At 44.3% G+C, this 23683-nt stretch overlaps 1 protein-coding gene across 2 annotated transcripts in view; it reads right to left on the bottom strand.

The window, feature by feature from the left end:
* Positions 1-9108: 9108 nt before the first annotated feature.
* LOC311226376 (uncharacterized protein) overlaps positions 9109-23683 on the bottom strand; it is a 65876-nt gene continuing 51301 nt past the window's right edge. For both annotated transcript variants that reach the window (XM_084311806.1, XM_084311807.1), the window contains exons 25-27: positions 20029-20123; positions 12440-12586; positions 9109-12142 (exon numbers count right to left, since the gene is read on the bottom strand). In XM_084311806.1, the coding sequence (XP_084167932.1) occupies positions 12063-12142; positions 12440-12586; positions 20029-20123 (322 nt within the window). In that variant the 3' untranslated portion in view covers positions 9109-12062. The remainder of the gene's footprint in view (positions 12143-12439; positions 12587-20028; positions 20124-23683) is intronic.

The following is a 23683-nucleotide window of genomic DNA, read 5'->3' as shown; positions in this document are numbered from 1 at the left end:
TTGATGTATAGTCGATCTTTAACTTATCTCCACTGTGGTCTAACGGGTTGTTCTTTTGACTTTCACGCAGACGACCGGGGTTCGAAACCCTAGTCTTTTCCTTCTTTTTGCAATATAGGAATAATTCAATTTGGTGCACGTTGAGAGCTATATAAAGAATGACATCCTCAATGCATGTAGATTTATAATATTTTAACTTAAAACCAGGCTACTTTGGCGTATAATCATTAATATTATATTCAAAAAAATTATATTGGAAACACGGGGTTTCGAACACCGGTCGCTGGGTTGGCAGGCTTGAGCACTACCGCTGCGCCACTGTGCCAGATGGGATAAATTCATTGTTTATACATTAATGAACGAGATACCCGTGTTTAGAATATTCTTTATTTTGAATGAAGTTTTATTTCTTTATCCTCATTCATTAATGTGACGTCAACGGCTCATTCAATTTCTCAAATCCGTCAAACAGCGCATCTCATCAGACATCTTAATCCCAGTTACAATTAAAATAACCACGTCATAATGTGTACATCGCACCGAGCGAGCGCCACGGTATATATAACGTGCATTATTTAGGACAAAGTGAAGTTAGTATCAGCATTTTGGGTCTATTTTACATTTCAAAAGCCCCCTCTGGAAGAATGGAGCACAAAAACGTAATTCAGAATGGTATAATGCAGATCGTAGACTGTGGGAATAATTTCAGGAAACGGGCTGTCACTTTTTTGCGGGGGCGTGGCGATGGTTCAGGCTAACTTGAACTTAAACTCTGCTTTCGACCAGGCTCAAACTTTTGGATCTGTTGTCATGGTGATTTGGAAAATCCAGGTACAGGGAATCGGAAAGTCCGGCTTAAGTCAGACTTACCCGAAAGTTATCCGGCTAACTCAGTTATCCAGGTACGGGGAACGGGGCCAGGTTAGCTTCAGGAGAGATCTCCAGCCATATCCTCTCCTTGTTGTAACTTTGATCTTCTCTGGTTAATAAACCCATTTATTAACTGGATCCACTGAGTAAGTTATTCCTACGTACTACGACTATGCTTGCACCTCATGGTACCAAAGCACCTCAAAGGCGCTAAAAACAAAATTACAAACATCACAAAACAAACTGGTCAGACTACTGCTTGACCTTACTCCTAGAACCCACCTCACCCCTGCCCACTTTGACAACCTAGGATGGCTTAGAGTAGACGACAGAGTACAGCAACTTGCAATGGGCCTGGTCTACAAGATACACTACACGACTAAGGTACCCATGTACATGTCAAAATACTTCCCAAAGGTCAGTGAATACCACGACCACAACACCAGAGGGAGCTCCACAAATCATGTTAAACCCAGATTCGACTCAAACAAGGGACTAAACACGTTTCGCAATTATGCCACATCAATGTGGCTCGCTGATAACAAACTATCATTACACATGGGCAAAACAGAGTCCATTCTCTTCGGTTCAAATAATAAACTCAGCAAGACCGACGGCTTCTCAGTTACAGTGGGTGACAATATTGTCACAAGGAAAGATGAAATTACCTACCTGGGTTCCATCCTAGAGGCAAATCTTTCCTGTGACAAAATGGCATCCAATGTAATAAAAAAAGTCAACCAATGAACTAGATTCTTGTACCGGATCTCCTCTCTGGTAAACAAGAATACCCTGAAGACTCTGGCAGGAGCACTCATTCAACTCATTCCCCCTTCTCTCTGAGTACCCGTCTCCTGGCGCTGACCAAGGTGATGGATGCCTCGGGGTCTTGGCCAAGCTTGTAGTGACTGCTCTACATGCACCTCCGAGGCCTTGGATCAGTTATTCACCGCCGTCTGTCCGTGGTCCTGTCAACTGATTAACAGATTAACAGTCAACGCGGTTTCATTGCTGGGTTAAGTACTTCTATTCTATTCACATAATACGCTTACTTCATATATCTACTCCATTCACATATATGCCTACCACTTGTATCTATTGCTATGTCCGCCTACTACAATCTCATGAGCTGTCTAACGCCTGTCCCGTCTCCCTGTCTTCCTATGACTTGCTGTCCTGGAGTGTTGACCGGAGTGTTGGACGTCCCGTGACGAAGGCCGGGAGATTGCGACCCCCTCTGCGTGCCCCCCTGTCTCCGGAGGTCTCGTAGTGGTGACCGGAGTGCCGGATGTCCCGCGATGATGTCGGGGAGTTCGCAACCCTCTCTGCGCCACCCCCTATCTCCCTGTCTCCGGCTGTCCCTGAGCAACGACCGGAGTGTTGAATGTCCCGTGACTAAGACGGGGAGGACGTGACCCTCTTTGCGCCGCCCCTGTGCCTCAAATAGATCCGCTATCAACTCTATCTTTAATCTTTCAAAATGTTCAGTTGCTATCGCTATTAGCTCTATCTTTAATTTTTCAAAATGTACAGTTGCTATTGCATGCACTCATCTGTGTTTCACCACACACATGAGTGCATGCTTACCAACTGTCCGTCTGCAACACTACTATCACCAACATCTAAGAAGGGAGATCCCCCCTTGAATGGCCCTTCTAAGGTTTCTCTCCTCCACACTGCCTGTGGAGCTTTTTTCCCTATTGTTAGGTTTTAGTGAGTTTTTCCTTACCTTCGCGTGGGGTATGTCTGGGAGTGCTTGCATTCTTTCATTTATTTGCATTCATCTAAAAAATGTTTGGACCCTATGGTGTTCTTGTTCTGTTCTTGACTTATTGTTATGTTGTCTTCTTGACTTGTTTAAAGAAGACCTGTACGGCCCATGGGGACATTAACGTGTGTTGTCGGGCCCTATAAATAAATTTGATTTGATTTAAGGGTACTACGACTATGCTTGCACCTCATGGTACCAAAGCACCTCAAAGGCGCTAAAAACAAGATTACAAACATCACAAAACAAGCTGGTCAGACTTCTACTTGACCTTACCCCTAGAACCCACCTCACCCCTGCCCACTTTGACAACCTAGGATGGCTTAGAGTAGACAACAGAGTACAGCAACTTGCAATGGGCCTGGTCTACAAGATACACTATACGACTAAGGTACCCATATACATGTCAAAATACTTCCCAAAAGTCAGTGAATACCACGACACAAGAGGAAGCTCAACAAATTATGTTAAACACAGATTCGGCTCAAACAAGGGACTAAACACGTTTCGCAATTATGCCACATCAATGTGGAATGCCCTACCCAAAGCTGTAAAGGAATGTGAATCCCTACCCACATTCAAAACCGCTCTTAAAGAGCACCTACGGGAGGCTGGCTGCAATTCTAAACTGGCCACCGTAAATGTCCAAACCCCCCCACCCCCTCCTAATAGACAGTCTCCTCCCCACCGCATGTATATATTCTCTCCCCGCCGTATGTATATTTCTCTCCCACCCACCCACCCCCTCCAAATGTACAGTCTCCTCCCCACCGTATGTATATTTCTCTCCCACCCACCCCCTCCTAATGTACAGTCCCCTCCCCATCATATTAGGGCTGCAACTAATGACTAATTTGGTAGTCGACTAATCTGCCAATAATTTTTTCGATTAGTCGACTAATCGAAAACCAATGTAAAAAAAAAAAAAAAAAAAAAAAAAAAAAATTTTTTTTTTTAATTACCTATCTTTGTGAAAGTGGCTTCTCAGCTCTGGTCCAGCTGAAGACAGAGCAGAGGAACAGATTGGACATTGAGCATGACCTCAGAGTTGCTTGTCTACCATCACCCCAGACTTTGAGACTCTTGTCAGGACCGAACAACAACATCATAACATGATGATCCCATAGCAAATTAAAATAATGACTCATGAAACATTTGAATTTGGATCTTTAAGCCACTTTAAATGAAAATGTATTTGAAGAACAATACAGCAATCACTCATAACAAGATAAATAAATTAAATAATACAAATTAAAGTGGAAGTGTACTTTAAATAACTTTTGTTTGCTGTGTGTGAGAGGAGTCCGTGTGTGTGTGTCTTACTCTGATCGCTGTGTGAGTGAGAGGAGTGTGTGTACTGTGTAATTTGTGTGTGTCTTACTCTGATCGCTGTGTGAGTGAGAGGTGTGTACTGTGTAATTTGTGTATGTGTGTGTGTCTTACTCTGATCGCTGTGTGTGAGTGAGAGGAGTGTGAATGTGTGTGTCTTACTCTGATCGCTGTGTGTGAGAGAGAGGAGTGTGAATGTGTGTGTGTCTTACTCTGATCGCTGTGTGTGAGTGAGAGGAGTGTGTATGTGTGTGTGTCTTACTCTGATCGCTGTGTGTGAGTGAGAGGAGTGTGTATGTGTGTGTCTTACTCTGATCGCTGTGTGTGAGTGAGAGGAGTGCGTGTGTAATGTATTGTGTGTCTAGTCTGATCATCATCTCCTGCAGGGGAACAATGTTTTCAATGTCCAAAATTTGCTATGGGATCATCATGTTATGATGTTGTCTGGAACCCTGAGAAGCCACTCTCACAAAGATAGGTAGTGCACAAAAAAAAAAAAAGAAAAAAAAAATTAAATCATTTCGACGCAACAATTTCTCATCGACGATTTTTTATAATCGACGTCGTCAATTATGTCGACTAATCGTTGCAGCCCTACATCATATGTATATACTCTGTCAGGATCTATGGGTAACAGTACTGTATATTTAAATATCGTACAACTATGTCAAAAATGTAACAGTACTAAATACCTGTATGTCATGTATGTCCCTATGCCATAAATGTCATGTATGTTGTGTATGTCATAAATGTCACTATGAATTGAAAATGGGGGACCCTGATGTAAACAAGACAAACGTCTTTCTCTGGTCTGCATCCCCTTAACAATTGTGTATTGAGCCGTACTGTATTGTACCCATTCTGCAATCTGTTAAATAAAGGAATGCAAGTGGCTGGCTCTGCGCTGACATCATACCTCATCAATGACCGCTCCTACGAAGTGTCATGGAGAGGGACCCTGTCGGCCCCCCGCCCCCTGCAGATGGGTGTCCCCCAGGGCTCAGTCCTTGGACCCCATCTCTTCTCCCTCTATACTAAATCTCTGGGTAACATTATCATGCCTCATGCCTTCTCGTATCATTGCTATGCCGATGATACTCAACTCTTCCTCTCCTTTCCTCCGTCAGATATCCGCGTCTCTGAGTGGATCTCGGCCTGTCTGTCCGACATCTCCGCCTGGATGACGACCAACCACCTCCCCCCTGACCGACCTTTCCATCAGTCAAGAATGTAGTTGTGGCCGCGTCCCCGACCGCCAAGAACCTTGGCGTTGTCTTTGACGACCAGTTGAACTTCTCCGCTCACATCGCAGCGACAATCAGAACCTGCAGATTCCTCCTGAGCAACGTCAGAAGGATCCGCCCCTTCCTGACAAAAGAAGCCGCCCAACTCCTCATCCAATCAAGTCATCTCCCGCCTCGACTACTGCAACGCACTGGTTGCTGGCCTTCCGATCACTGCCACCAAGCCTCTTCAACTCATTCAGAACGCAGCGGCCCGCCTGATCTCAAACCTACCGAAGTCAGCCCATGTCACCCCACTTCTTAGGGACCTGCACTGGCTCCCCATTGCCGCACGAATCTGCTTCAAGGCCCTCGACCTGGCATATCGTGCGGCGTAGGGAATGGCTCCCGCCTACCTCTGGTCAATGGTCTCTAACTACACACCCTCAAGACCCCTATGCTCTGCATCTTCTGGCCGCCTCAGACCTACTGCTATCCGAGCTCCGGGAGGGTCATCAAAGTGAAGCCGCCTATTCTCGGTCATTGCCCCACAATGGTGGAACGAACTTCCCACCAGTTAGGACAGCCAAAACCCGTCTTTCGCCGTCGACTAAAGACACACTTCTTCAGTCAATAAAAAATATCTAACCCTAACTAACCTTATTGTCATGCACTTGTCCTAATACTAAACTACACTGTAGCACTCAACACTTTGATGAACATTGTTACTCAGCTGATAGAGTTGTACCCTTCCTGCTGACTTGTCGTACAAAACTTGTAAGTCGCTTTGGATAAAAGCGTCAGCTAAATGACTAAATGTAAATGTAAATACGCGTGCCCTAATGATAAGGATAAGCACTCAATGAAGAAACCCAAACATGATGTCTATATGTGAGTGTGTGTGAGTGGGGGGGGGGGGGTTAGGATATGAATCTTACAGGATACTTACCTGTCTAGTGTAAGGGGTGTAGGGGTAGGGACTGGGAGTCGGATTCAAACACGGTTCAGGGTAAGGGGTGTGGGTACAGGAAGAAATATTGCTCCCGAGTTTCCTCAAAATTGGTTCAGAATCACATTCAAGAAATGAATTATATCCAGATCGAGGGGGGCCTAGTAGTAGAGACATGTTAGTATATTAGGAAGAGTGCATGATAGTAGAAGACAGGAAGAAGGTAAGTTTTTCTTTTTAAATGTATCTTTTTTATCTTTCATTTCAGTAAGACAATTTAATAGGAGCAGCTAAACATTTATATAGATGCTTTGGTCAGATGTCAATATTCAAAGCAGAAGGAGCAATCAAAATGTTTTTACTGAGTGTGGAGGTAAGGTAAGGTAAGGTAAGGTAAGGTACATTTTATTTGTATAGCGCTTTTCCAGATTAAAATCACAACGTGCTTTACAGGCAGTAAAAGGTTAATCAGAATAGAATAACTACACATGTTACATCACATACAAGATTGTAGAATACTTCAAAACTAAATTGATTAAAATACAATCACATACACAAATGTTACACCACATGCATGATCAATTAAAAGCCTGACTGTATAAAAAGGCTTTTAGACCTTGTTTAAAAGACTCCACACTAACAGCAGACCTGATTTCACAAGGTAGCTGATTCCATAGCTTGGGTGCTACGACTGAAAAAGCTCGGTCACCCTTGGTTTTTAGTTTGGTCCGGGGGACGACGAGCGCTCCTTGGTCGGAGGAGCGGAGAGCCCTATTGGGGCAGTAAGGGGTTATAAGCTCAGCAATGTAGCTTGGGGCTTCACCCTTTAAAGCCTTGTAGGTAGTGAGCACGATTTAAAAATCAATCCTGTATTTTACAGGTAGCCAATGTAGCGTGGCTAATACAGGGGTAATGTGTTCTCTGCGTTTGGTTCTGGTTAACAATCTGGCGGCCGCATTCTGAATGGTTTGGAGTTTAGCCAAACCAAGTGAGTGTGTGTCTTGTACATAATTGTTTTGACATGATCATTTGTCATATGCATGAGTTCATAGAATGCAGATTGCTATTTAAGAACATTTAAGAATTTCTTGTCGAGTTATTCCATTTCCCCACAGGTACACCGTGGGAATGTCTTATGCTAAAAGGTTGATAAACTACAAGTCTACATGGCTATTCAAAGACATGAAAAATATATTTTGCAGTAATTCATACAGATCTCCCACGGAGTAGGGATACTTGTTACTGTTCTAATAGTTAATGTTAAGATACTCAGTTCACCAAAACCCCAAGTAATACCCACCGTGTAAACACACAACACACAATAAGACGTTATGGTGATGTTAAAGACAATATTTAAATGAGACGCCTAAAAGGGAAATAGTGCAGAATTTCAACACTGGAATTGTCCGTCTTTGCCTGTTACGAGCTGGCTCAAGCTTGCAACAAGAAAGGGGAGACAGGCGCAATTTAAGAAATAACAAAAGAATTCATTTATATATTTACTAATTATCAGCCAATAATATGAATGAGTATCAGTGTGTAAGCAGTGTGTGGATGAGAGTGTATGTGCAGCATGAATGTTGTAAGTGTAAAACCAAAGGAGAACTATTAACCAAACAAAGTAACAAAAAGGTGGAGAGAGAGAGACAGACTACAGGAAGCCTCCCTCTATATCAGACGCGTCTATACTTTCCGTAGCCGCATTTCTGGCAGACGTTCTCTGATTGGCCAACGCCAGTTTCTACACTGGTTAGGCTTAGGCACTCTTCTAAGTTGGTTAAGGTTAGAGTTTGTCTTAGAGCGTGACGGCAAGTTCTTTCGACGGTTAAGCTTAGGCACTCTTTCGAAGTTGGTTAAGGTTAGAGTTTGTCGAACGCCAGGTAGTTTGCAGGCTGTTCGACGCGGAAATGGGCAAAGACACAGCTCGTCACGCTATTGGGCAAACATGTCAGTGGCCAATCAGAGAGCGTCAGTCAGTGCCAATCAGAGAACGTCTGCCAGAAATGCGGCTACGGAAAGTATAGACGCATATCAAACTGGGACACCGACCCAGGTGTGCCCCAATAAGCCTGATGACCCTCTCCCAGCTCTGCTCTGCCAGCTCCACCCACCAATCCTGTGAAACAGGGACACAGAGCAGAGCAAGCAAACAACCATGTGGGGGGAGGGTCTTCACAGCCATTATTTCAGATTATTATCAGGGGCGTGCACAGACTATTTGGGGGGCAGGGGCTCAAGCTACAAAAAGGGCACTTATTCCACCAGGACCCAGGGGCGAATTCACAAAGAATGGATTGAGTGGTGCTAATAGCACCCTTGACTGCGCACGATTAGCGTGCGCTATCTGCTCCGTCTTTGCGAGCTATTCACTAAAGATATTGCGCGGATGATATACTAGTGCAAACACGCCCATAGGTGTGCAATTAGTTCCTGATATCTGTCAGTGCAGTTGGCTCACGGAGCAGTTTGCACCTGGCAGCGCTGTTGGCAGATATCAGGAAGGGGGGAAAATAAACCAGAAATGAGGGAGGGAAGCTATTAAGACATAACAGTATTGTATTTAGTTTATTTCGTAATGTATAGAGCTTGCTTCATTTGTATTTTCATGACACATTGCATCCTTTGTTTTTTGTCACTATCTTTCGTCTTTTGTTTGTCATGTCATCCCCAAATAAATTATTTTGAGCAGACCTGTCCATGGTGCTGAATCTTTAGACCGAAGTTAGGCACTGTGCCAGTGAAAATATTTTCTAATTTAGGAATATTTTTGGAGTGATAAATGCAGTTGTATTTAATGTTTAGTTAAGAGAATAAAAACCGCATGATCATATACTCCAGAGGCTCATAATCGCATGAAATTGACCTGTGACCCATCCACTCCACAACCCACCCTTCTCTCAATCCCCATCCTCACCCCCTACTTTACTTACTCCCCTCTCTGCCCCCCCCCCCTTTCCCTTGTCATGTGTATTCGTTGTTGTCCTTAGTTGTAATTTGTTTGTCAATGTCTAGTCTGAGGCCATGGTTACACTGGGCTAAAACAGCAGAGTTCCCCCCCTCCGAGAGGGCAATGAAATGTCACTATTGTTCTTATTTTACTACACTTTTTATTTTATTTTGCACTGTAAATAGTTAAAATGTATAATAAATAATAAAGTTGTCCCCCAAAGAGGGGGGTGGATGGAGTGCCCTCAACAAATTTAATTTTTTTTTAAATAAATAAATAATCATATACTCCAGAATAAACTTTTCATTGACCGCGTTTCCAGTGTCTACTCCTCATGGACCTGACGAAACTTTATAAATTAAACGTTTATTCTGGAGCATATGAGTGTGCAGGTTCTATTCTCTTTATTGTGATTATTATTACCTAACCCAGCACCCAAAGGAGTGATGTGCGTAGGTTATTTTTCTTACTTTTCATTTAATATTTGGTCGTAGTAGGCCTAATGATGTAGGCCTATTTGTATTTTTAAGACAACTTTATTTTGTTGCAGAGACAGCAAAGCATATCATGTGAAATAATGTGTGATTGATTATGTTTTGCCTGACATGTCTGCCCTCATCTACTCGCACATGAGGCAGGTGGCTCCTGGTCGGGGTCTTAATGCAGATCCACATCCATGGTCAGACCGACTCTCATGGCAATGTTGTGTAGGATGACCAGGAAGTAACCACTACACCTCCCTATAGACCAGGAAGTAACCACTACACCTCCCTATAGACCAGGAAGTAACCACTACACCTCCCTATAGACCAGGAAGTAACCACTACACCTCCCTATAGACCAGGAAGTAACCACTACACCTCCCTATAGACCAGGAAGTAACCACTACACCTCCCTATAGACCAGGAAGTAACCACTACACCTCCCTATAGAATGTTGTGTAGGATGCAGCACACTACAATGATCTGGCATACTTTGGGGAGACTATATATAGCATTGCCCCACCGCTACCATCCAGGCATCTTTGATGATGTAATTGATGTTGATGTTGATAATGATGTAATGTATTGAATATTGTTGTATCGTTGTGTGTGCCGGACCCCAGGAAGAATAGCTTTTGTCAAGTGCAAAAGCTAATGGGGATCCTAAATAAACATAAACATCTAAACCGTCTTTTTAAGATGCCAAATGTGCGCTCGATCACATCGCGCGTTCTGACGTGAGCCCCCGATTGTACGCCGCTTCTCCAACGTTCTGACGTGAGCCCCGATTGTACGCCGCTTCTCCAACGTCGGTAGGATTACGCACGGTGTCATAACCCTTTCACTGCCGCACTACCAAACGGTTAACCCTTTCACTGCGACAATACAGAAGGTTAACCCTTTTACTGCCACACGACAGAGGGTTAACCCTTTCACTAATAATAATAATAATAATGACTTGGATTTATATAGCGCCCTTCATGACACCCAGAGCGGTTAACCGTCTGTAGTGTGATAGTAAACGGTTAACCTTCTGTAGTGTGGCAGTGAAAGGGATAAGCCATGGCTGGAGTTGGTAGCCACAGTCACTGATGATACAAAAAAGCACATACTTTTCCCCCACATTTGCAATGAATATTACAGCACAAAAGTTTTCTCAAAACCACTTTCTTACCCAGTAACCAGGGATTGTCAGCTGAGTGCCGTCAATAGCGCCCACAACATTGGGGAAGCCGACAACGCTAAAGAACTCCTGCTTTGTCTCCTCAATTTCGCGTCTGTCTTGGGGGAAATTTGATGTATCTTGCCACTCTGCCAAGAATGGCTGGCCTGGTACAACATCCCACATAGCCCTGCTGATGGATGGTTGTGATAGTCCAGAGGCACCTGCGATAGGTGTCTGGAAGGAGCCAGACGCAAGAACCTGCAGTGTTGACAGCAGTTTGACAATGCCAGGCATTGCATGGGATCTCTGGGTGGCTGGCTCAATATCATCCTTGATTTCATCGAGTAGATCAAGAATTGCTTGAGCTGGCAACCTGTGTCACTCTCCGGATTATTTCGTTCTCGGTTAAATCGCTTAAAAAGTTATATTCTCCTTCGAAATATTCGTTCACAAGCACGCCTGGCATTACGATCACTTCGCCTGGCAACAATTACTGCTGTCATGATCACGTGAGAGACGCTGGCAATGACGACCCTTTATAAATGCGCTTACCGTAGTTACCACCACATCTCTGAAGACGTAAATAGCGGCGCTTTAACTGCGCGTGGCAATTAGCGCCGATCTTTGTGAATTTGTGAGTGTTTTTGCAACGAGGCTTATTTGCATAGAAAGGGGAACATGTTCCGCCCATAATACCTCATTTAAATACCCGCAAATACCGCCGACGCACCGAGACGCAATGCTGATGGCAACGCAGTTACCACCGTATTTCACCCTCTGCGCAAGCTTTGTGAATAGCAAACTGTGTTTCAGAGCTATTTGCACAGGCATAGTGTCAGAAAAAGCCACGCAATCCCTTTGTGAATTCACCCCCCAGTGTTCATATTTGACAAAAAAAATAATTTTTGGATGCGTGCATCAGCCCCAGTCTCGTAGCAGCGGTGAAATAACTGCAAAGACAGACAATATAGGCCGATCTTCGTCCTCAGACATGACTTCGTTTTCTTTTGCAAAACAGAAAACAGATTTGTGGCTCATTCAGCTCTCGGGTTTGCTCTCAAATTGCGCAGCTCACGTCTTGGATTCTATTGACGTTGCATTGCAGTGAGAGGGGTTAGCGTCCCCAAATTAGCATCCCAGGTACATGAGCAGCTCATGTGAACTGACCCAGGGGGCCTACGGATCCGGGCTCAGGAAACACGTTGAACTTTCTGCTTTGTGGTAAATAAAACACATATTTCAACGTCGAAAATCATCTGTATTCCCCCTAAAGCAAAGCATTAGACCATGTAGTAGTGCGGTACAGCCTCTGGGGAAAGGTCTGATTGGTCATTCAATCAGGTTCTGGACCCGCCTTTTCAGCTCCTCCACCAATCTCCTCCCTGCTTCCTCCTGACTGGCCTGCCAATCTACAACACAAACAAACAATCAATCAAACAAATAAATAAATAGATGTCAATTTCCACTCTCATTACAAGATAATAAAAAAAGAGAGAATGTCTGCAGGTGTATAGCAAATTTGAGGGTGAAAACGGTGTGTGAGAGAAAGAGAGAGATAGAGAGAGACACATCACCACACAGGACATGGAGAGAGAGAGAGAGAGAGAGAGAGAGAGAGAGAGAGAGAGAGAGAGAGAGAGAGAGAGAGAGAGAGAGAGAGAGAGAGAGAGAGAGAGAGAGAGAGAGAGAGAGAGTGTGAGACCTACCTGTATACGAGCAGTAAAGAGGGGCAGAGAAGGTGGCTCTGGTGCCAAACCTATCGCCTGTATCTTCAAACACAGGTTTGTCCAGGTGTCTTTTCGCAAACCACATCTCCAGAACATTTTTCATGGACTGTTCTTTACTGGTGGACACTGCGAGAATGGACAGATGGAAGGATGGATTAACAGATCAATGCATAGATATTAGGGGTGTAACGGTACACAAAAACCACGGTACGGTACGTACCTCGGTTTTGAAGTCAAGGTTCGGTACGGGTTTTCGGTACAGTGGGGGAAAGTTTGGCTTTCCATGTTCCACTCAGGGGTGATGTAGTGTGCAGTAACTAATTGTACTTGTAGGGCTGTCAACAAATATTCTATATTGAAATTAATAATCGACTTGTAAAAGAATAAAACAAATAGTAATAATTATATTAGATTGTGAAAGAAACAGCCCCCGGTGGGCGGTCGTTAGTGGTTAACATACTGTTGTATTAGTTTGGTACACTACACCAGGGGTTCCCAAACTTTTCAGGCCGGGACCCAGAAAATAAGGCGTCAGAGAGCCGCGGCCCAATGCACATCGTCAGGCTTTTTTTTTTTTTTTTTTGCCAGGTGACCGATTTTTTTAGCCAAATATCACTTCAATCCTATTAAGTTAGTTCAAGTTAGTTATTCATTTATATGTGCTATTTATGAGAGGGCTAACTTGTTGCAAAATAATAATGGTAATAATAATAGCCTCATTAAAATACTATTGTTGCTTCGGTTGTTTTCAGCATTTTATGTTAATCTGTTATTTAGTTTGAAATGTTCATTGAAATAAGTAGATTTTTCGTTTTTGTTTATTTATTAAGTTAATATAAAACCATATAGTCACATTTTAGAATACAATAGAATATAATTTTAGAATACAACTAGAAACACTGTCCTGGCCTGCTTCTAAGTTTAGTGACCTGACATTTTTTTTATTTTTTTTTATTTTTTGGGAAATCATCTCGCGGCCCTCCCGTGGCTGCTCGCGGCCCACCTTTGGGTCGCGACCCCGACTTTGGGAACCACTGCACTACACAGCCGTTCGGTACGGTACAGTACACACTGAAACGGTTCGGTTCGGTACAGATACGTGTACCTTTACACGCCTAATAGATATGTTGTGGTAAATGTGGGGAAAACAGTACTTTTTCACATTTCCCCCCTGAATATATATTCCCCCGTCAGGTCAAATGTGAGAGGACAGTGCTCTGCGTGAGGATCGTGAACTCCCCCATGCATGTCCGTAAGCATGGAGAGTGCGCATTTAGTTGTAGGTGAATAATTGAAACAGATTATGATATCAACCACTAAAAAATATTGCAGCATTTCAGCAAGTGATCTCTCCAGTGAGGTTACGATTAGGGTTAAGGTAAGGGTTAGTTTAGTTTTACAAACAAACGTACGTAACAAGATGTGGAGAACTTAATCAGATTAGGACATAAACCATCAAGTATTAGAGCCTTATTATTATTAATAATAATAATACACTTTATTTGTATAACACCTTTCATACAGAAATTGCAGCTCAAAGTGCTTCACAGCAGTAAAAAAGACAGGCATAACATTTGCATAACATACTGTATAAAACATCATCTGGTCCCAGTAAAATGCAAAAGATGCATTGGTCAGAATTCATTCCCTTTTTTTTTTTTTTTTTTAAATATATTTTTATTTCATTTTTTGGAAGAAAAGGCAGGACATACAATGCACATACAATGCACATACAATGCACATAAAACATACATTTAAATTATTTGCCAATTACATGCATTGGCTTGCCCCTTGCCTCATTTAAAATAAAAAACTCCTACCCCCTAACCCCTGCACCAACCACCGTTGACAAAATAAATAAAATAATAATATTAATAATAATAATAATAATAATAATAATAATAATAATAATAATAATAATAATAATAATAATAATAATAATAATAATACTAATTCATTCCTATACTCTGTGGCATTAGATTGGAATAGGCTACCAGCAGACCTTAAGTTAATTAGCCCCTATTCCTCTTTTAAAGTCAAAGTCAAGAGCTGGATCAGGAGAAGCAGAACCTGGGTTAGCTAGGTTCCTCTCCATTTAGGGCTTTGTATGTAAGGAGAAGGACATTGAAGTAAATTCTTTTTTTTTATCTACTTTTTCTCCCCATTTTCTATTTTTCTCCCATCCCAATTTCGTATTATCCAATTCTACCCTCCCCTGTCTCGAACGTTGTTAGACTATGCCTCCCACTGGTCGGCTGCAATGTGAACGAAGCCTTGCATCACGTGTCCCCTCCGGTACACGAGGACGCAGCCGTCGCATCTTTTCACCTGCACAGCGCGTTCTCTCAGTGGCGAGGAGTAACGCGTGGGAGGCTCACGCTGCCCCCGATACTTCCTGATTCTGCTGTACAGGCGCACCAACCGACCTGTACGAGTCGCTGTCCACAATGTCCGATCCCCACCCACCGGCTTTCCCAATTCCCACCCTCTAACACTGCCAATTGTATTAGTATGAACGACCAGCCAAGCCGGAAGCAACGGCGAGAGCTGGGCTCGAACCCAGCATCTCCTGCGTTAGTGGCGAGCGCCTTGCCCACTGCGCCACTTAGCCGCCACATTGAAGTAAATTCTAAATGTTACAGGAAGCCAGTGTAAAGCAGCTAAGACTGGACTAATGTGCTCTATTTTTTTGGTTTCGGTTAGCAGTCGGGCAGCAGAGTTTTGGATGAAGCCTCTCTGTGGTTTTCTTAGGGAGACCTGTGAAAAGTACATTACAGTAGTCTAACCGGCTAGATATGAATGCAGGAATTAAGTTCTCAGCATGGTCGTACTTTTGCTATGTTTCTGAGATGAAAGAACAATGTTTTGGTCACTTTGTTAATATAAGAATTGAAGTTCAGTTCTGAATCTACAGTATGATAACCCCAAGACTTGTGACCTTAGATTTGATCCAAGGGGTTAATCCTCCCAGGTTCTTAATTATAGTTTATTTTCGTTTGTTTTGGGACCGATAATTAGAATTTCAGTTTTGTTCTCATTTAGCTTCAGGAAGTTTTTACTCATCCATTTATTTATTGCCAATAAGCAGTCGGTAATGGAGTTAATATCTGTATCATTTGGTTCAGCAGATATGTACAGTTGTGTATCATCCGTCCGCATAGCTGTGGAAACCTACATTATTGTTATGGTTTGTAACCGACCCCAATCGCACAACACAAGACAGGTATGAGGGTAAGCCAAGAAACGGGCATTTATTGAAACAGAAGGAAAAAACGGCACTGTCCCTTTAAGGGAGAAACACAAAATACTGGAATAACAAGAAGGGAAAGGTACAGTGCCTTTAAGAGGCGAGCTGGCTAAGGGGAAGGCAAGGGAAGTCAGGACCGGAGCAAGGGAAAGCTGGAAAACAGGGAGGAACTAGGAGGACCGGACGGGAGGACTAGGAGGAACTAGAGAGGGGAGAACTAGGGACAGAGGCCCGCGGAGGCGGGCTGGGGACAGGGAGGACTGGGAAAGCAGGTGGGAACATCAGGGCCGCTCTGCAGACTTCTCTCGGCAGATCTCCAAGGTGGGAAGACGGGGCCGAGAGGGAGAGAGGAGAGGGTTAGAGTACAAAGGGGGAAAACAGAGCAGGTGCAGGAGAGGTGACTAGTCCAAATACAAAGTTATCCAAGTAAAAACAATCTTCGTGTAAAATACACAATGAGCAAAGTTCCAAAAACAATCCAAGGTGAATACTATCTTCGGTGTGAACAAACACACAGTGGGAGATGTAAAGTCCAAAAATAATATCCCAGTGAAAACAAACAAAGGCACACGCTGGGTGAGTGACTGTCTGATTAAAAAGGTGGTAATCTTCAGTGTTATAGAAACACACGAAAACGGAATTGATCAAGACAGTCAATAAAAACTCACCCAGACGTAATGCGTAATGGTGCTGGAACAGCAGCGGGGCGAGAGCGTCGCCACCGGGGAGCCGGCTGTCCGAGCGGAGGTCAGAGTGGTGCGCCACTGCTTGGAGTGCGCGCCGGTACAGAGAACGCATCTGGAGTGCGTCAGCGCGGAGGAGCGTGCCAAGCTCGGAGGTCTGGAAGGTGCGCGTCTACTGGGAGTGCGCGCTGGTACGGAGAGCGTGCCAAGCTCGGAGGTCTGGATGATGCGCGTCTGCTGGGAGTGCGCGCTGGTACGGAGGAGCGTGCCAAGCTCGGAGGTCTGGATGATGCGCGCCTGCTGGGAGTGCGCGCTGGTACGGAGGAGCGTGCCAAGCTCGGAGGTCTGGATGATGCGCGTCTGCTGGGAGTGCGCGCTGGTACGGAGGAGCATGCCAAGCTCGGAGGTCTGGATGATGCGCGTCTGCTGGGAGTGCGCGCTGGTACGGAGGAGCGTGCCAAGCTCGGAGGTCTGGATGATGCGAGTCTGCTGGGAGTGCGCGCTGGTACGGAGGAGCGTGCCAAGCTCGGAGGTCTGGATGGTGTCTGGGCGTCTGCAGCGCGGAGGTCTGGATGTGCGTCAGGACGACTGCTGCGCGGAGGTCTGAAGTGGATCACTGGGATGCCTCCTGTGGAAGTCTAGGGAGCGCAGTCCAGTCTCTCCCTCAGGCAACGGCGACAGGAGGCGAAGGCTGGAGCACATCTTTACGCCGGAGATAAAAACAGCATAGACCGAACAGAGGAGCTCCCGAGGGAGTCTTGATGAAAGAGCATATGATACCGAATGTTACGGCATGTTACAACACGACCCCACGAGGAACAGAGTGGAAGAGCCAGGTATTTAAAGCCCACAGGGGAACTAATTAGAATGCACCACAGGTGCGAGAGGTAATTGATAATCGAACTAAAAGTGTGAGTTCGGCACCAGACCAATCAAACACATAATGACAGGTAGTACAGGTGTGGCCACTGAGAGAAAACGAGAGTAAAGAACGAGAGGGTGGGGGCTAGTGAGAGTGAGTGAGAAGGGAATTCCTAAACAGTAGGCTAAAAGGAAGGAAAGAGTAGGTGAGCAGCGGACAAAACCTCACAATTATGTTCTCTGATGATATCACCCAGTGGTAACATGTAAAGGGAAAAGAGTAAAGGACCTAGGCAACTCATTAACACATTATTGGCATCAAGAATCTCACATTTACCGACCTGGCGGGTTATGTGCATATATCCTGTGAAATAATCCCACATTTACAATAAATGGTAAATGGCTGCATTTATGTAGCGCTTTTATCCAAAATCGCTTTACAATTTGTTCCTCACATTTTACCCATTCACTCACACATTCACACACCGATGGCAGAGGCAACCATGCAAGGGGCCAATTAATAATAATAGCCGGGAGCTATTAGGGGTTAAGTGTCTTGCTCAAGGACACTTCAACATGCTGCCCAGGAGGAGCGGGAAACGAATCAGGAACCTCCGGATTACCAGACGACTGCTCTACCTCCTAAGCCACTGTCGCCCATAACATACTGTATATATATATATGCAGCCCTAATATATATTTTTTGATCTACTTTTTCTCCCCATTTTCTATTTTTCTCCCATCCCAATTTCGTATTATCCAATTCTACCCTCCCCTGTCTCGAACGTTGTTAGACCATGCCTCCCACTGGTCGGCTGCAATGTGGACCAAGCCTTGCATCACGTGTCCCCTCCGGTACACGAGGAGGCAGCTGTCGCATCTTTTCACCTGCACAGCGCGATCTCTCAGCGGCGAGGAGTAATTGTATTAGTATGAACGACCAGCCAAGCCGGAAGCAACGCCGAGAGCTGGGCTCGAACCCAGCATCTCCTGCGTTAGTGGCGAGCGCCTTGCCCACTGTGCCACTTAGCCGCCCCAGCCCTAATATATATATATACACACAATTACAATTGCGATATAATATAATAATATTAGGGCTCTAACTAACGATAATTTTGTTATCCGTCGATTATTTGATTGATTAGTCGATTCATCTAAACGATAAATTTACCAGAAAAAACAACAACAATTGATTCTATTTGCAATTGAATATTTCTAAATGTTTTACTAGTATCCTCAGGTCACACGGTCCCGTGAACACATCACTCCTGTCCTCCACTCTCTCCACTGGCTCCCAATCAAGGAACGCATAAACTTCAAAACACTACTCCTCACCTTCAAAGCCCTCCATAGCCTGCCCCGCCCCTAGCTGACTGACCTCCTTCTCCCTTACCGCCCCACCCGTTCCCTCCGGTCCTCCTCCACTGCTTCCCTCACTGTCCCGTCATCCAAACTTAAACGTTTTGGTGACCGGGCTTTTTCACGAGCTGCACCCAGACTTTGGAACACCCTCCCTCAGACTGTCCGAGACTCTCCCTCACTCTCCACCTTTAAATCCCGACTCAAAACCTACCTGTTCTCCCAAGCATACAACCTTCCCTACCCATAACCACCCTCCTCCAACCTACCACCTCCCCTTCCCCTTCCCTACTTTCTCTCCCTCTCCTGCCCCCCCCCCCCCTCGGTTTCCCTACTTCCCGACTGTTCCCCTACTGGACTCTGTATCTGTTACTTGTTACCCATGGTTGTATGTCCTGCGTCTTCATACTGTTGCTTATTCCCTGTGGTTCTTTGTTTCTCTGTTCATTTGTTTTGCTCATTGTCAGCGTCTTTTGGTTCCTGAAAAGCGCTTTATAAATCAAATGTATTATTTATTATTATTATTATTATTATTATTATTATTATTATTATTATTATTATTATTATTATTATTATTATTATTATTATTATTATTATTATTATTATTATGGGTAGTTGCCTCTTTGACACCACCTACTGAATACCCAGAGTAGGAGATGAGTGCCTACTGTACATGAGTAGGGTGAGTAACCTAAATTTTTATCTATTGACTCATTATAGCTACTTTATTATCTTGAAATAATATAACACCCGCCCGTTACTATGACATTGTTTATTGTTATTACATACATGTATGTAAAATGTATGTAAAAAAAACAGGGAAATAATTTTTCTTTTTAGCCTTAGATTTAAAAAACTACCAGCCAGAGAAATCTTTTACCGGCCAAAAATTATAAAGAGCTTTTTAGTATATCGCCATACTTTTTTATATGTATAGTGTGTTATCTCTCCACCCGACGCTATGGTAGTGCTTGTGTCAGCACAGGAGATACGATTGCAATACTTTTTTTTGGATATAGGCTATAAACATATTTAAATCAATATCTTCCTTTTGAATAAAATAGGCTCAGGACCCCCCCCCCTTTCCTCACTATAGCAGACCTCCCAAATGTCTACATGAGAAAAATTTAAGGAATGCTCGTTTACATTTACATTTTGTCATTTAGCTGATGCTTTTATCCAAAGCGACTTACAAGTTTTGTACGACAAGTCAGTAGGAAGGGTACAACTGTATCAGCTGAGTAACAATGTTCATCAAAGTGTTCAGACTTGAGTGCTATAGTGTTGAGTGTATGTTAGTATAGGAAGAGTGCATGACAGTAAGAGTTTTTTGAAGAAGGGTGTCTTCAGTTGACGGCAAAAGATTGGTGGGGTTTCGGCTGTCCTAATGTAAATGTGGATGTAAATGTGAGACTCACGTGTGGGCTCTCCGTGTAGCAGTGACAGGAGGCGTTGGCTGAGCCTGTTCTTGCTCTCCTTCTTACTGCTCTCTCCCTTGGTCTCCACGCAGTACCTGTTCACATAATATTTTATAGCCGTCGGTTAACCGTCTGTAGTGTGGTAGTGAAAGGGTAACCGTTTGTAGTGTGGTAGTGAAAGGGTTAACCGTCTGTAGTGTGGTAGTGAAAGTGTTACGGTTTGTATAGCGACCCCAATAGCACGACACAGACAGGTAATCAGAGTTAGCCAAAGCAGGGCATTATTTATTTAATACAAAAAAGCGGCACTCAGCCTTTAAGGGGGTAAAAACATAAAACGTCCATGAACACAAAAAAGGCGGCACTGTGCCTTTAACGGGCGAACAGGCTGGGAAAAAGTAACGGGGATCTTCTTCGTCCCTACAACCGAGTAGGGCTCTGCGGCTCAGCTCTGCCACGGAATCCTCCTCCTCCAGACCAGACGCTGCCCACGGGCAACGCAGTACACAGGGGGTCCGAGGGGAACGGGATGAGAACACGCCATCCTCCCGTGGAGTAATAGGGAGCGATGGCGAGCCTCACCCCAGGAACCAGGACCACGAAGAGGGAGTTGGGAAGTAGCCGGCTTGACGTCTGGAGTGGGAACACTGGAATCCTCCCGTAGAGTATTAGAGAGCGAAGGCGGTGTCCCACTCCAGGCAAACGGCGACAGGTGGTGATGGCTGGCACGTCGTCTCACGCCGGAGACGCGGCAGGTGATGGTAGCAACAAGAACGACCCGACAAGGAGTGGAGGGGAGTCTGCAATACAAGTACTCTCCCGAGCTGATCGCAAACTCCCAACAGGTGCGTGAAGGTGAAAAACGGCACGCCCCCTCGTTAGGCTGCGTGCAGGATTCCTCACAGAAAGGCAGGGGTGTAAAAAGTACCCAGAAATTATACTGAGTGAAAGTATGGGTACCGTCTCAAAATCTTACTCAAGTAAAAGTCAGAGTATCTGGCTAAAAACACACTTGAGTAAAAGTCACAAAGTTTCTACTTTGTATTTAAGTACTAAAAAGAAAAAGTTAAACTTTTTTTTATTCCGGGGGAATGAAATGTTGCGTTTCGTCCTCTTCATCAATCGTACTATCGTTTGTGGCCATCTTCTGTAGCTTGTCACTCTGACTGTCTATTCTTCTGATAGCAGGTGTTTAATCAAAGATCCCCGCTTTCTAGTCTTGAACAAGGACCAATCAGCATGGGTATGGGCGGGTTCATTTTCCATTGATGGGGATTTGATTGGCTGTTTTTAAATAAAGTGCGGCCGCAGGATTAATAACGTTAACGTTAGTTCGGCCAGAGAAACAAATATACTAATTAAAATAGTTGGACCTGCGAGATTTGTACTTTGTAGGTCTGCATTTTAAATGTAAGGAGTAAAAAGTATGTTTTTTTTCCCTCTGAAATGTAATTGAGTAAAAGTACAAGTATACAAACCTAATAATACTCGAGTAAAGTACAAATCCCCCAAAAACAGTACTTAAGTATTGTAACGAAGTACAATTATTCAAATACTTTACACCCCTGGTGAAAGGTTTAACCTTCTGTATTGTGGTTGTGAACGGGTTAACCCTTTGGTAGTGTGGTAGTGAAAGGGTTAACCCTTTGGTAGTGTGGTAGTGAAAGGGTTAACCCTTTGGTAGTGTGGTAGTGAAAGGGTTCAACTACGAATGTTATAATGCGGGGGATATACAGCTGCTAGGCACTCTGTAAAACAAGCCCCACTTAACGGCGCAGGCAGACCAGCCGCGACCTTCAGCAGGCGGACGGGGCGGCCGACCAGCGCTTCACTTTCGCTCCCATGTTAACACATTGAGTGCCACGCCCCTTCCGGGAAGTGACCACTTCCGTGCCGCCCATTAAACCCATGTAAACGTAGTTGTAGTTTGTAGAACTAAAACTATATTTTATAGTATCGCTATAGGTCTAATAACGCCGTCGAGTCTCATTGAGCTGCTTCTGGTCAACGTGCAAAAAACAGATTATTTTTTCATCCGTACATTTCCGTTTGATACCGTTTTGAATATGAACATAGTCCGGCCGCCTCTGAGCAATTCCAGGGAAAAGACACGAAAACAGCGTTTTTGTGTAATTCAATAAACATGTTGTAATTTTTCACCTGATTATCGGATCTTCCTGAAATCAACGCTAGATCATCACTATTATCCTTTGTGGTGCACGCATGCAATGTGGTTTAGACCGGCGCGCCCCCCCCCCCCCCCCCCCCCCCCCCTCCTGCATCCCAACGGCAGAACAGCCAGTAGAAATAAATATCAGATCAATGCAAGCTTTCATATATAGTGTCCTTACCTGGTCTCTGAAGTAATGCAAAAAAAAGAATCCAATAATCTCATCGCCATTCCAGTTATCCACAGCGATCGTCCCTCCGACGTTATTGGGCATTGCTCTTCAACGGGCGGGCGGGGTCAGTTGTCCAAGCCATCCCTATAAGCGTGTGTTTTGCCGGAGTGTTTAGGACCCGCCCCCACGCCGCAGCTCGGTATAGAAAATAAACGAACCCATTTCTAACCGGGTGCATTACTAGCCGAAGGCGTTAGAGGGCGGTATAATACCGTCTGCCAGCTTAGACACACTCAGAACAGTATGCACAAGGTGTCCCGCTGAATTATGAATGGATATAGATAATAAAAGAAATACCGTGACAGAAACGTAGATCTACGTTTCCGGCACTCAACGATCAGATGTCAGAACCGTAGATCTACATGAACGGCACTCAAAGTGTTAAGAAAATGCCAACATTTTGGGAAATTAGCTTATTTGCCATCTACCCTGGAGTTAGATAAGAAGATACATACCTTTTTCTTCTCTGTGCATGCAGTAGGAATAGGAAGACGTTGGGAACTAGGCTAATGGAGGAACCTACTTCCAGTGACTGACGCTAAGCTAGGCTAACGGTGCGTGTCTTCCTACTCCTACTTCATGCACAGAGAAGAAAAAGGGTATGTATCTTCTTGTCTAACTCCAGGGTAGATGACAAATAAGCTAATTTCCCAAAATGTTGGAGTTTTCCTTTAACGGACGTAGCTGTGCCCACTGGCCGCAAGCGGGCACGCGAGGCGGAAGCAATCGTTTTCGCTTTGGTTGGATTCGAGGCGCGCGCAGAGGTGTGCGCCACGTGCATTTTCACTGAAATACACTCAATATCTGCATTATTACCACACATATAGATGTTGTTCAACCAGCTAATGTGTCTGTATCTTTCCCAAATACAAATAAACCATATTACTATACTTTTTCAGGAGTACAGTCACACTGATCATCATTCTAATTCTAATTAATTATATAATAACTGGTTATACATGGAAAATGGACAATAGAACACTGGAACTGGAAATCTTTAAAAAATATTCAAACGGGGACTGACTTCGCATATAGACTAGGCATGTACAGCTGTTCCAATGTAAATGTGCCTTCCTCCGTGCACACTTTCGCCCGCTCTGAAGTCGGCTGTGTGCCAGGCCGCCGCGCTCGCGATCTCGCATGGAACCCGCGTGTGACTTCGTGCGCGGCTGGTCTGCCTGCACCGTTACAAGTCACTCATCGACACAGAACATGGTATATAATGTATAACAGCAGATGAGTTGCACGTTTGC

This window comes from Notolepis coatsorum, assembly GCF_963971535.1.
Source record: "Notolepis coatsorum genome assembly, chromosome: 4".
NCBI lineage: Eukaryota > Metazoa > Chordata > Actinopteri > Aulopiformes > Paralepididae > Notolepis > Notolepis coatsorum.
This window is presented reverse-complemented; position numbering and strand designations above follow the sequence as displayed.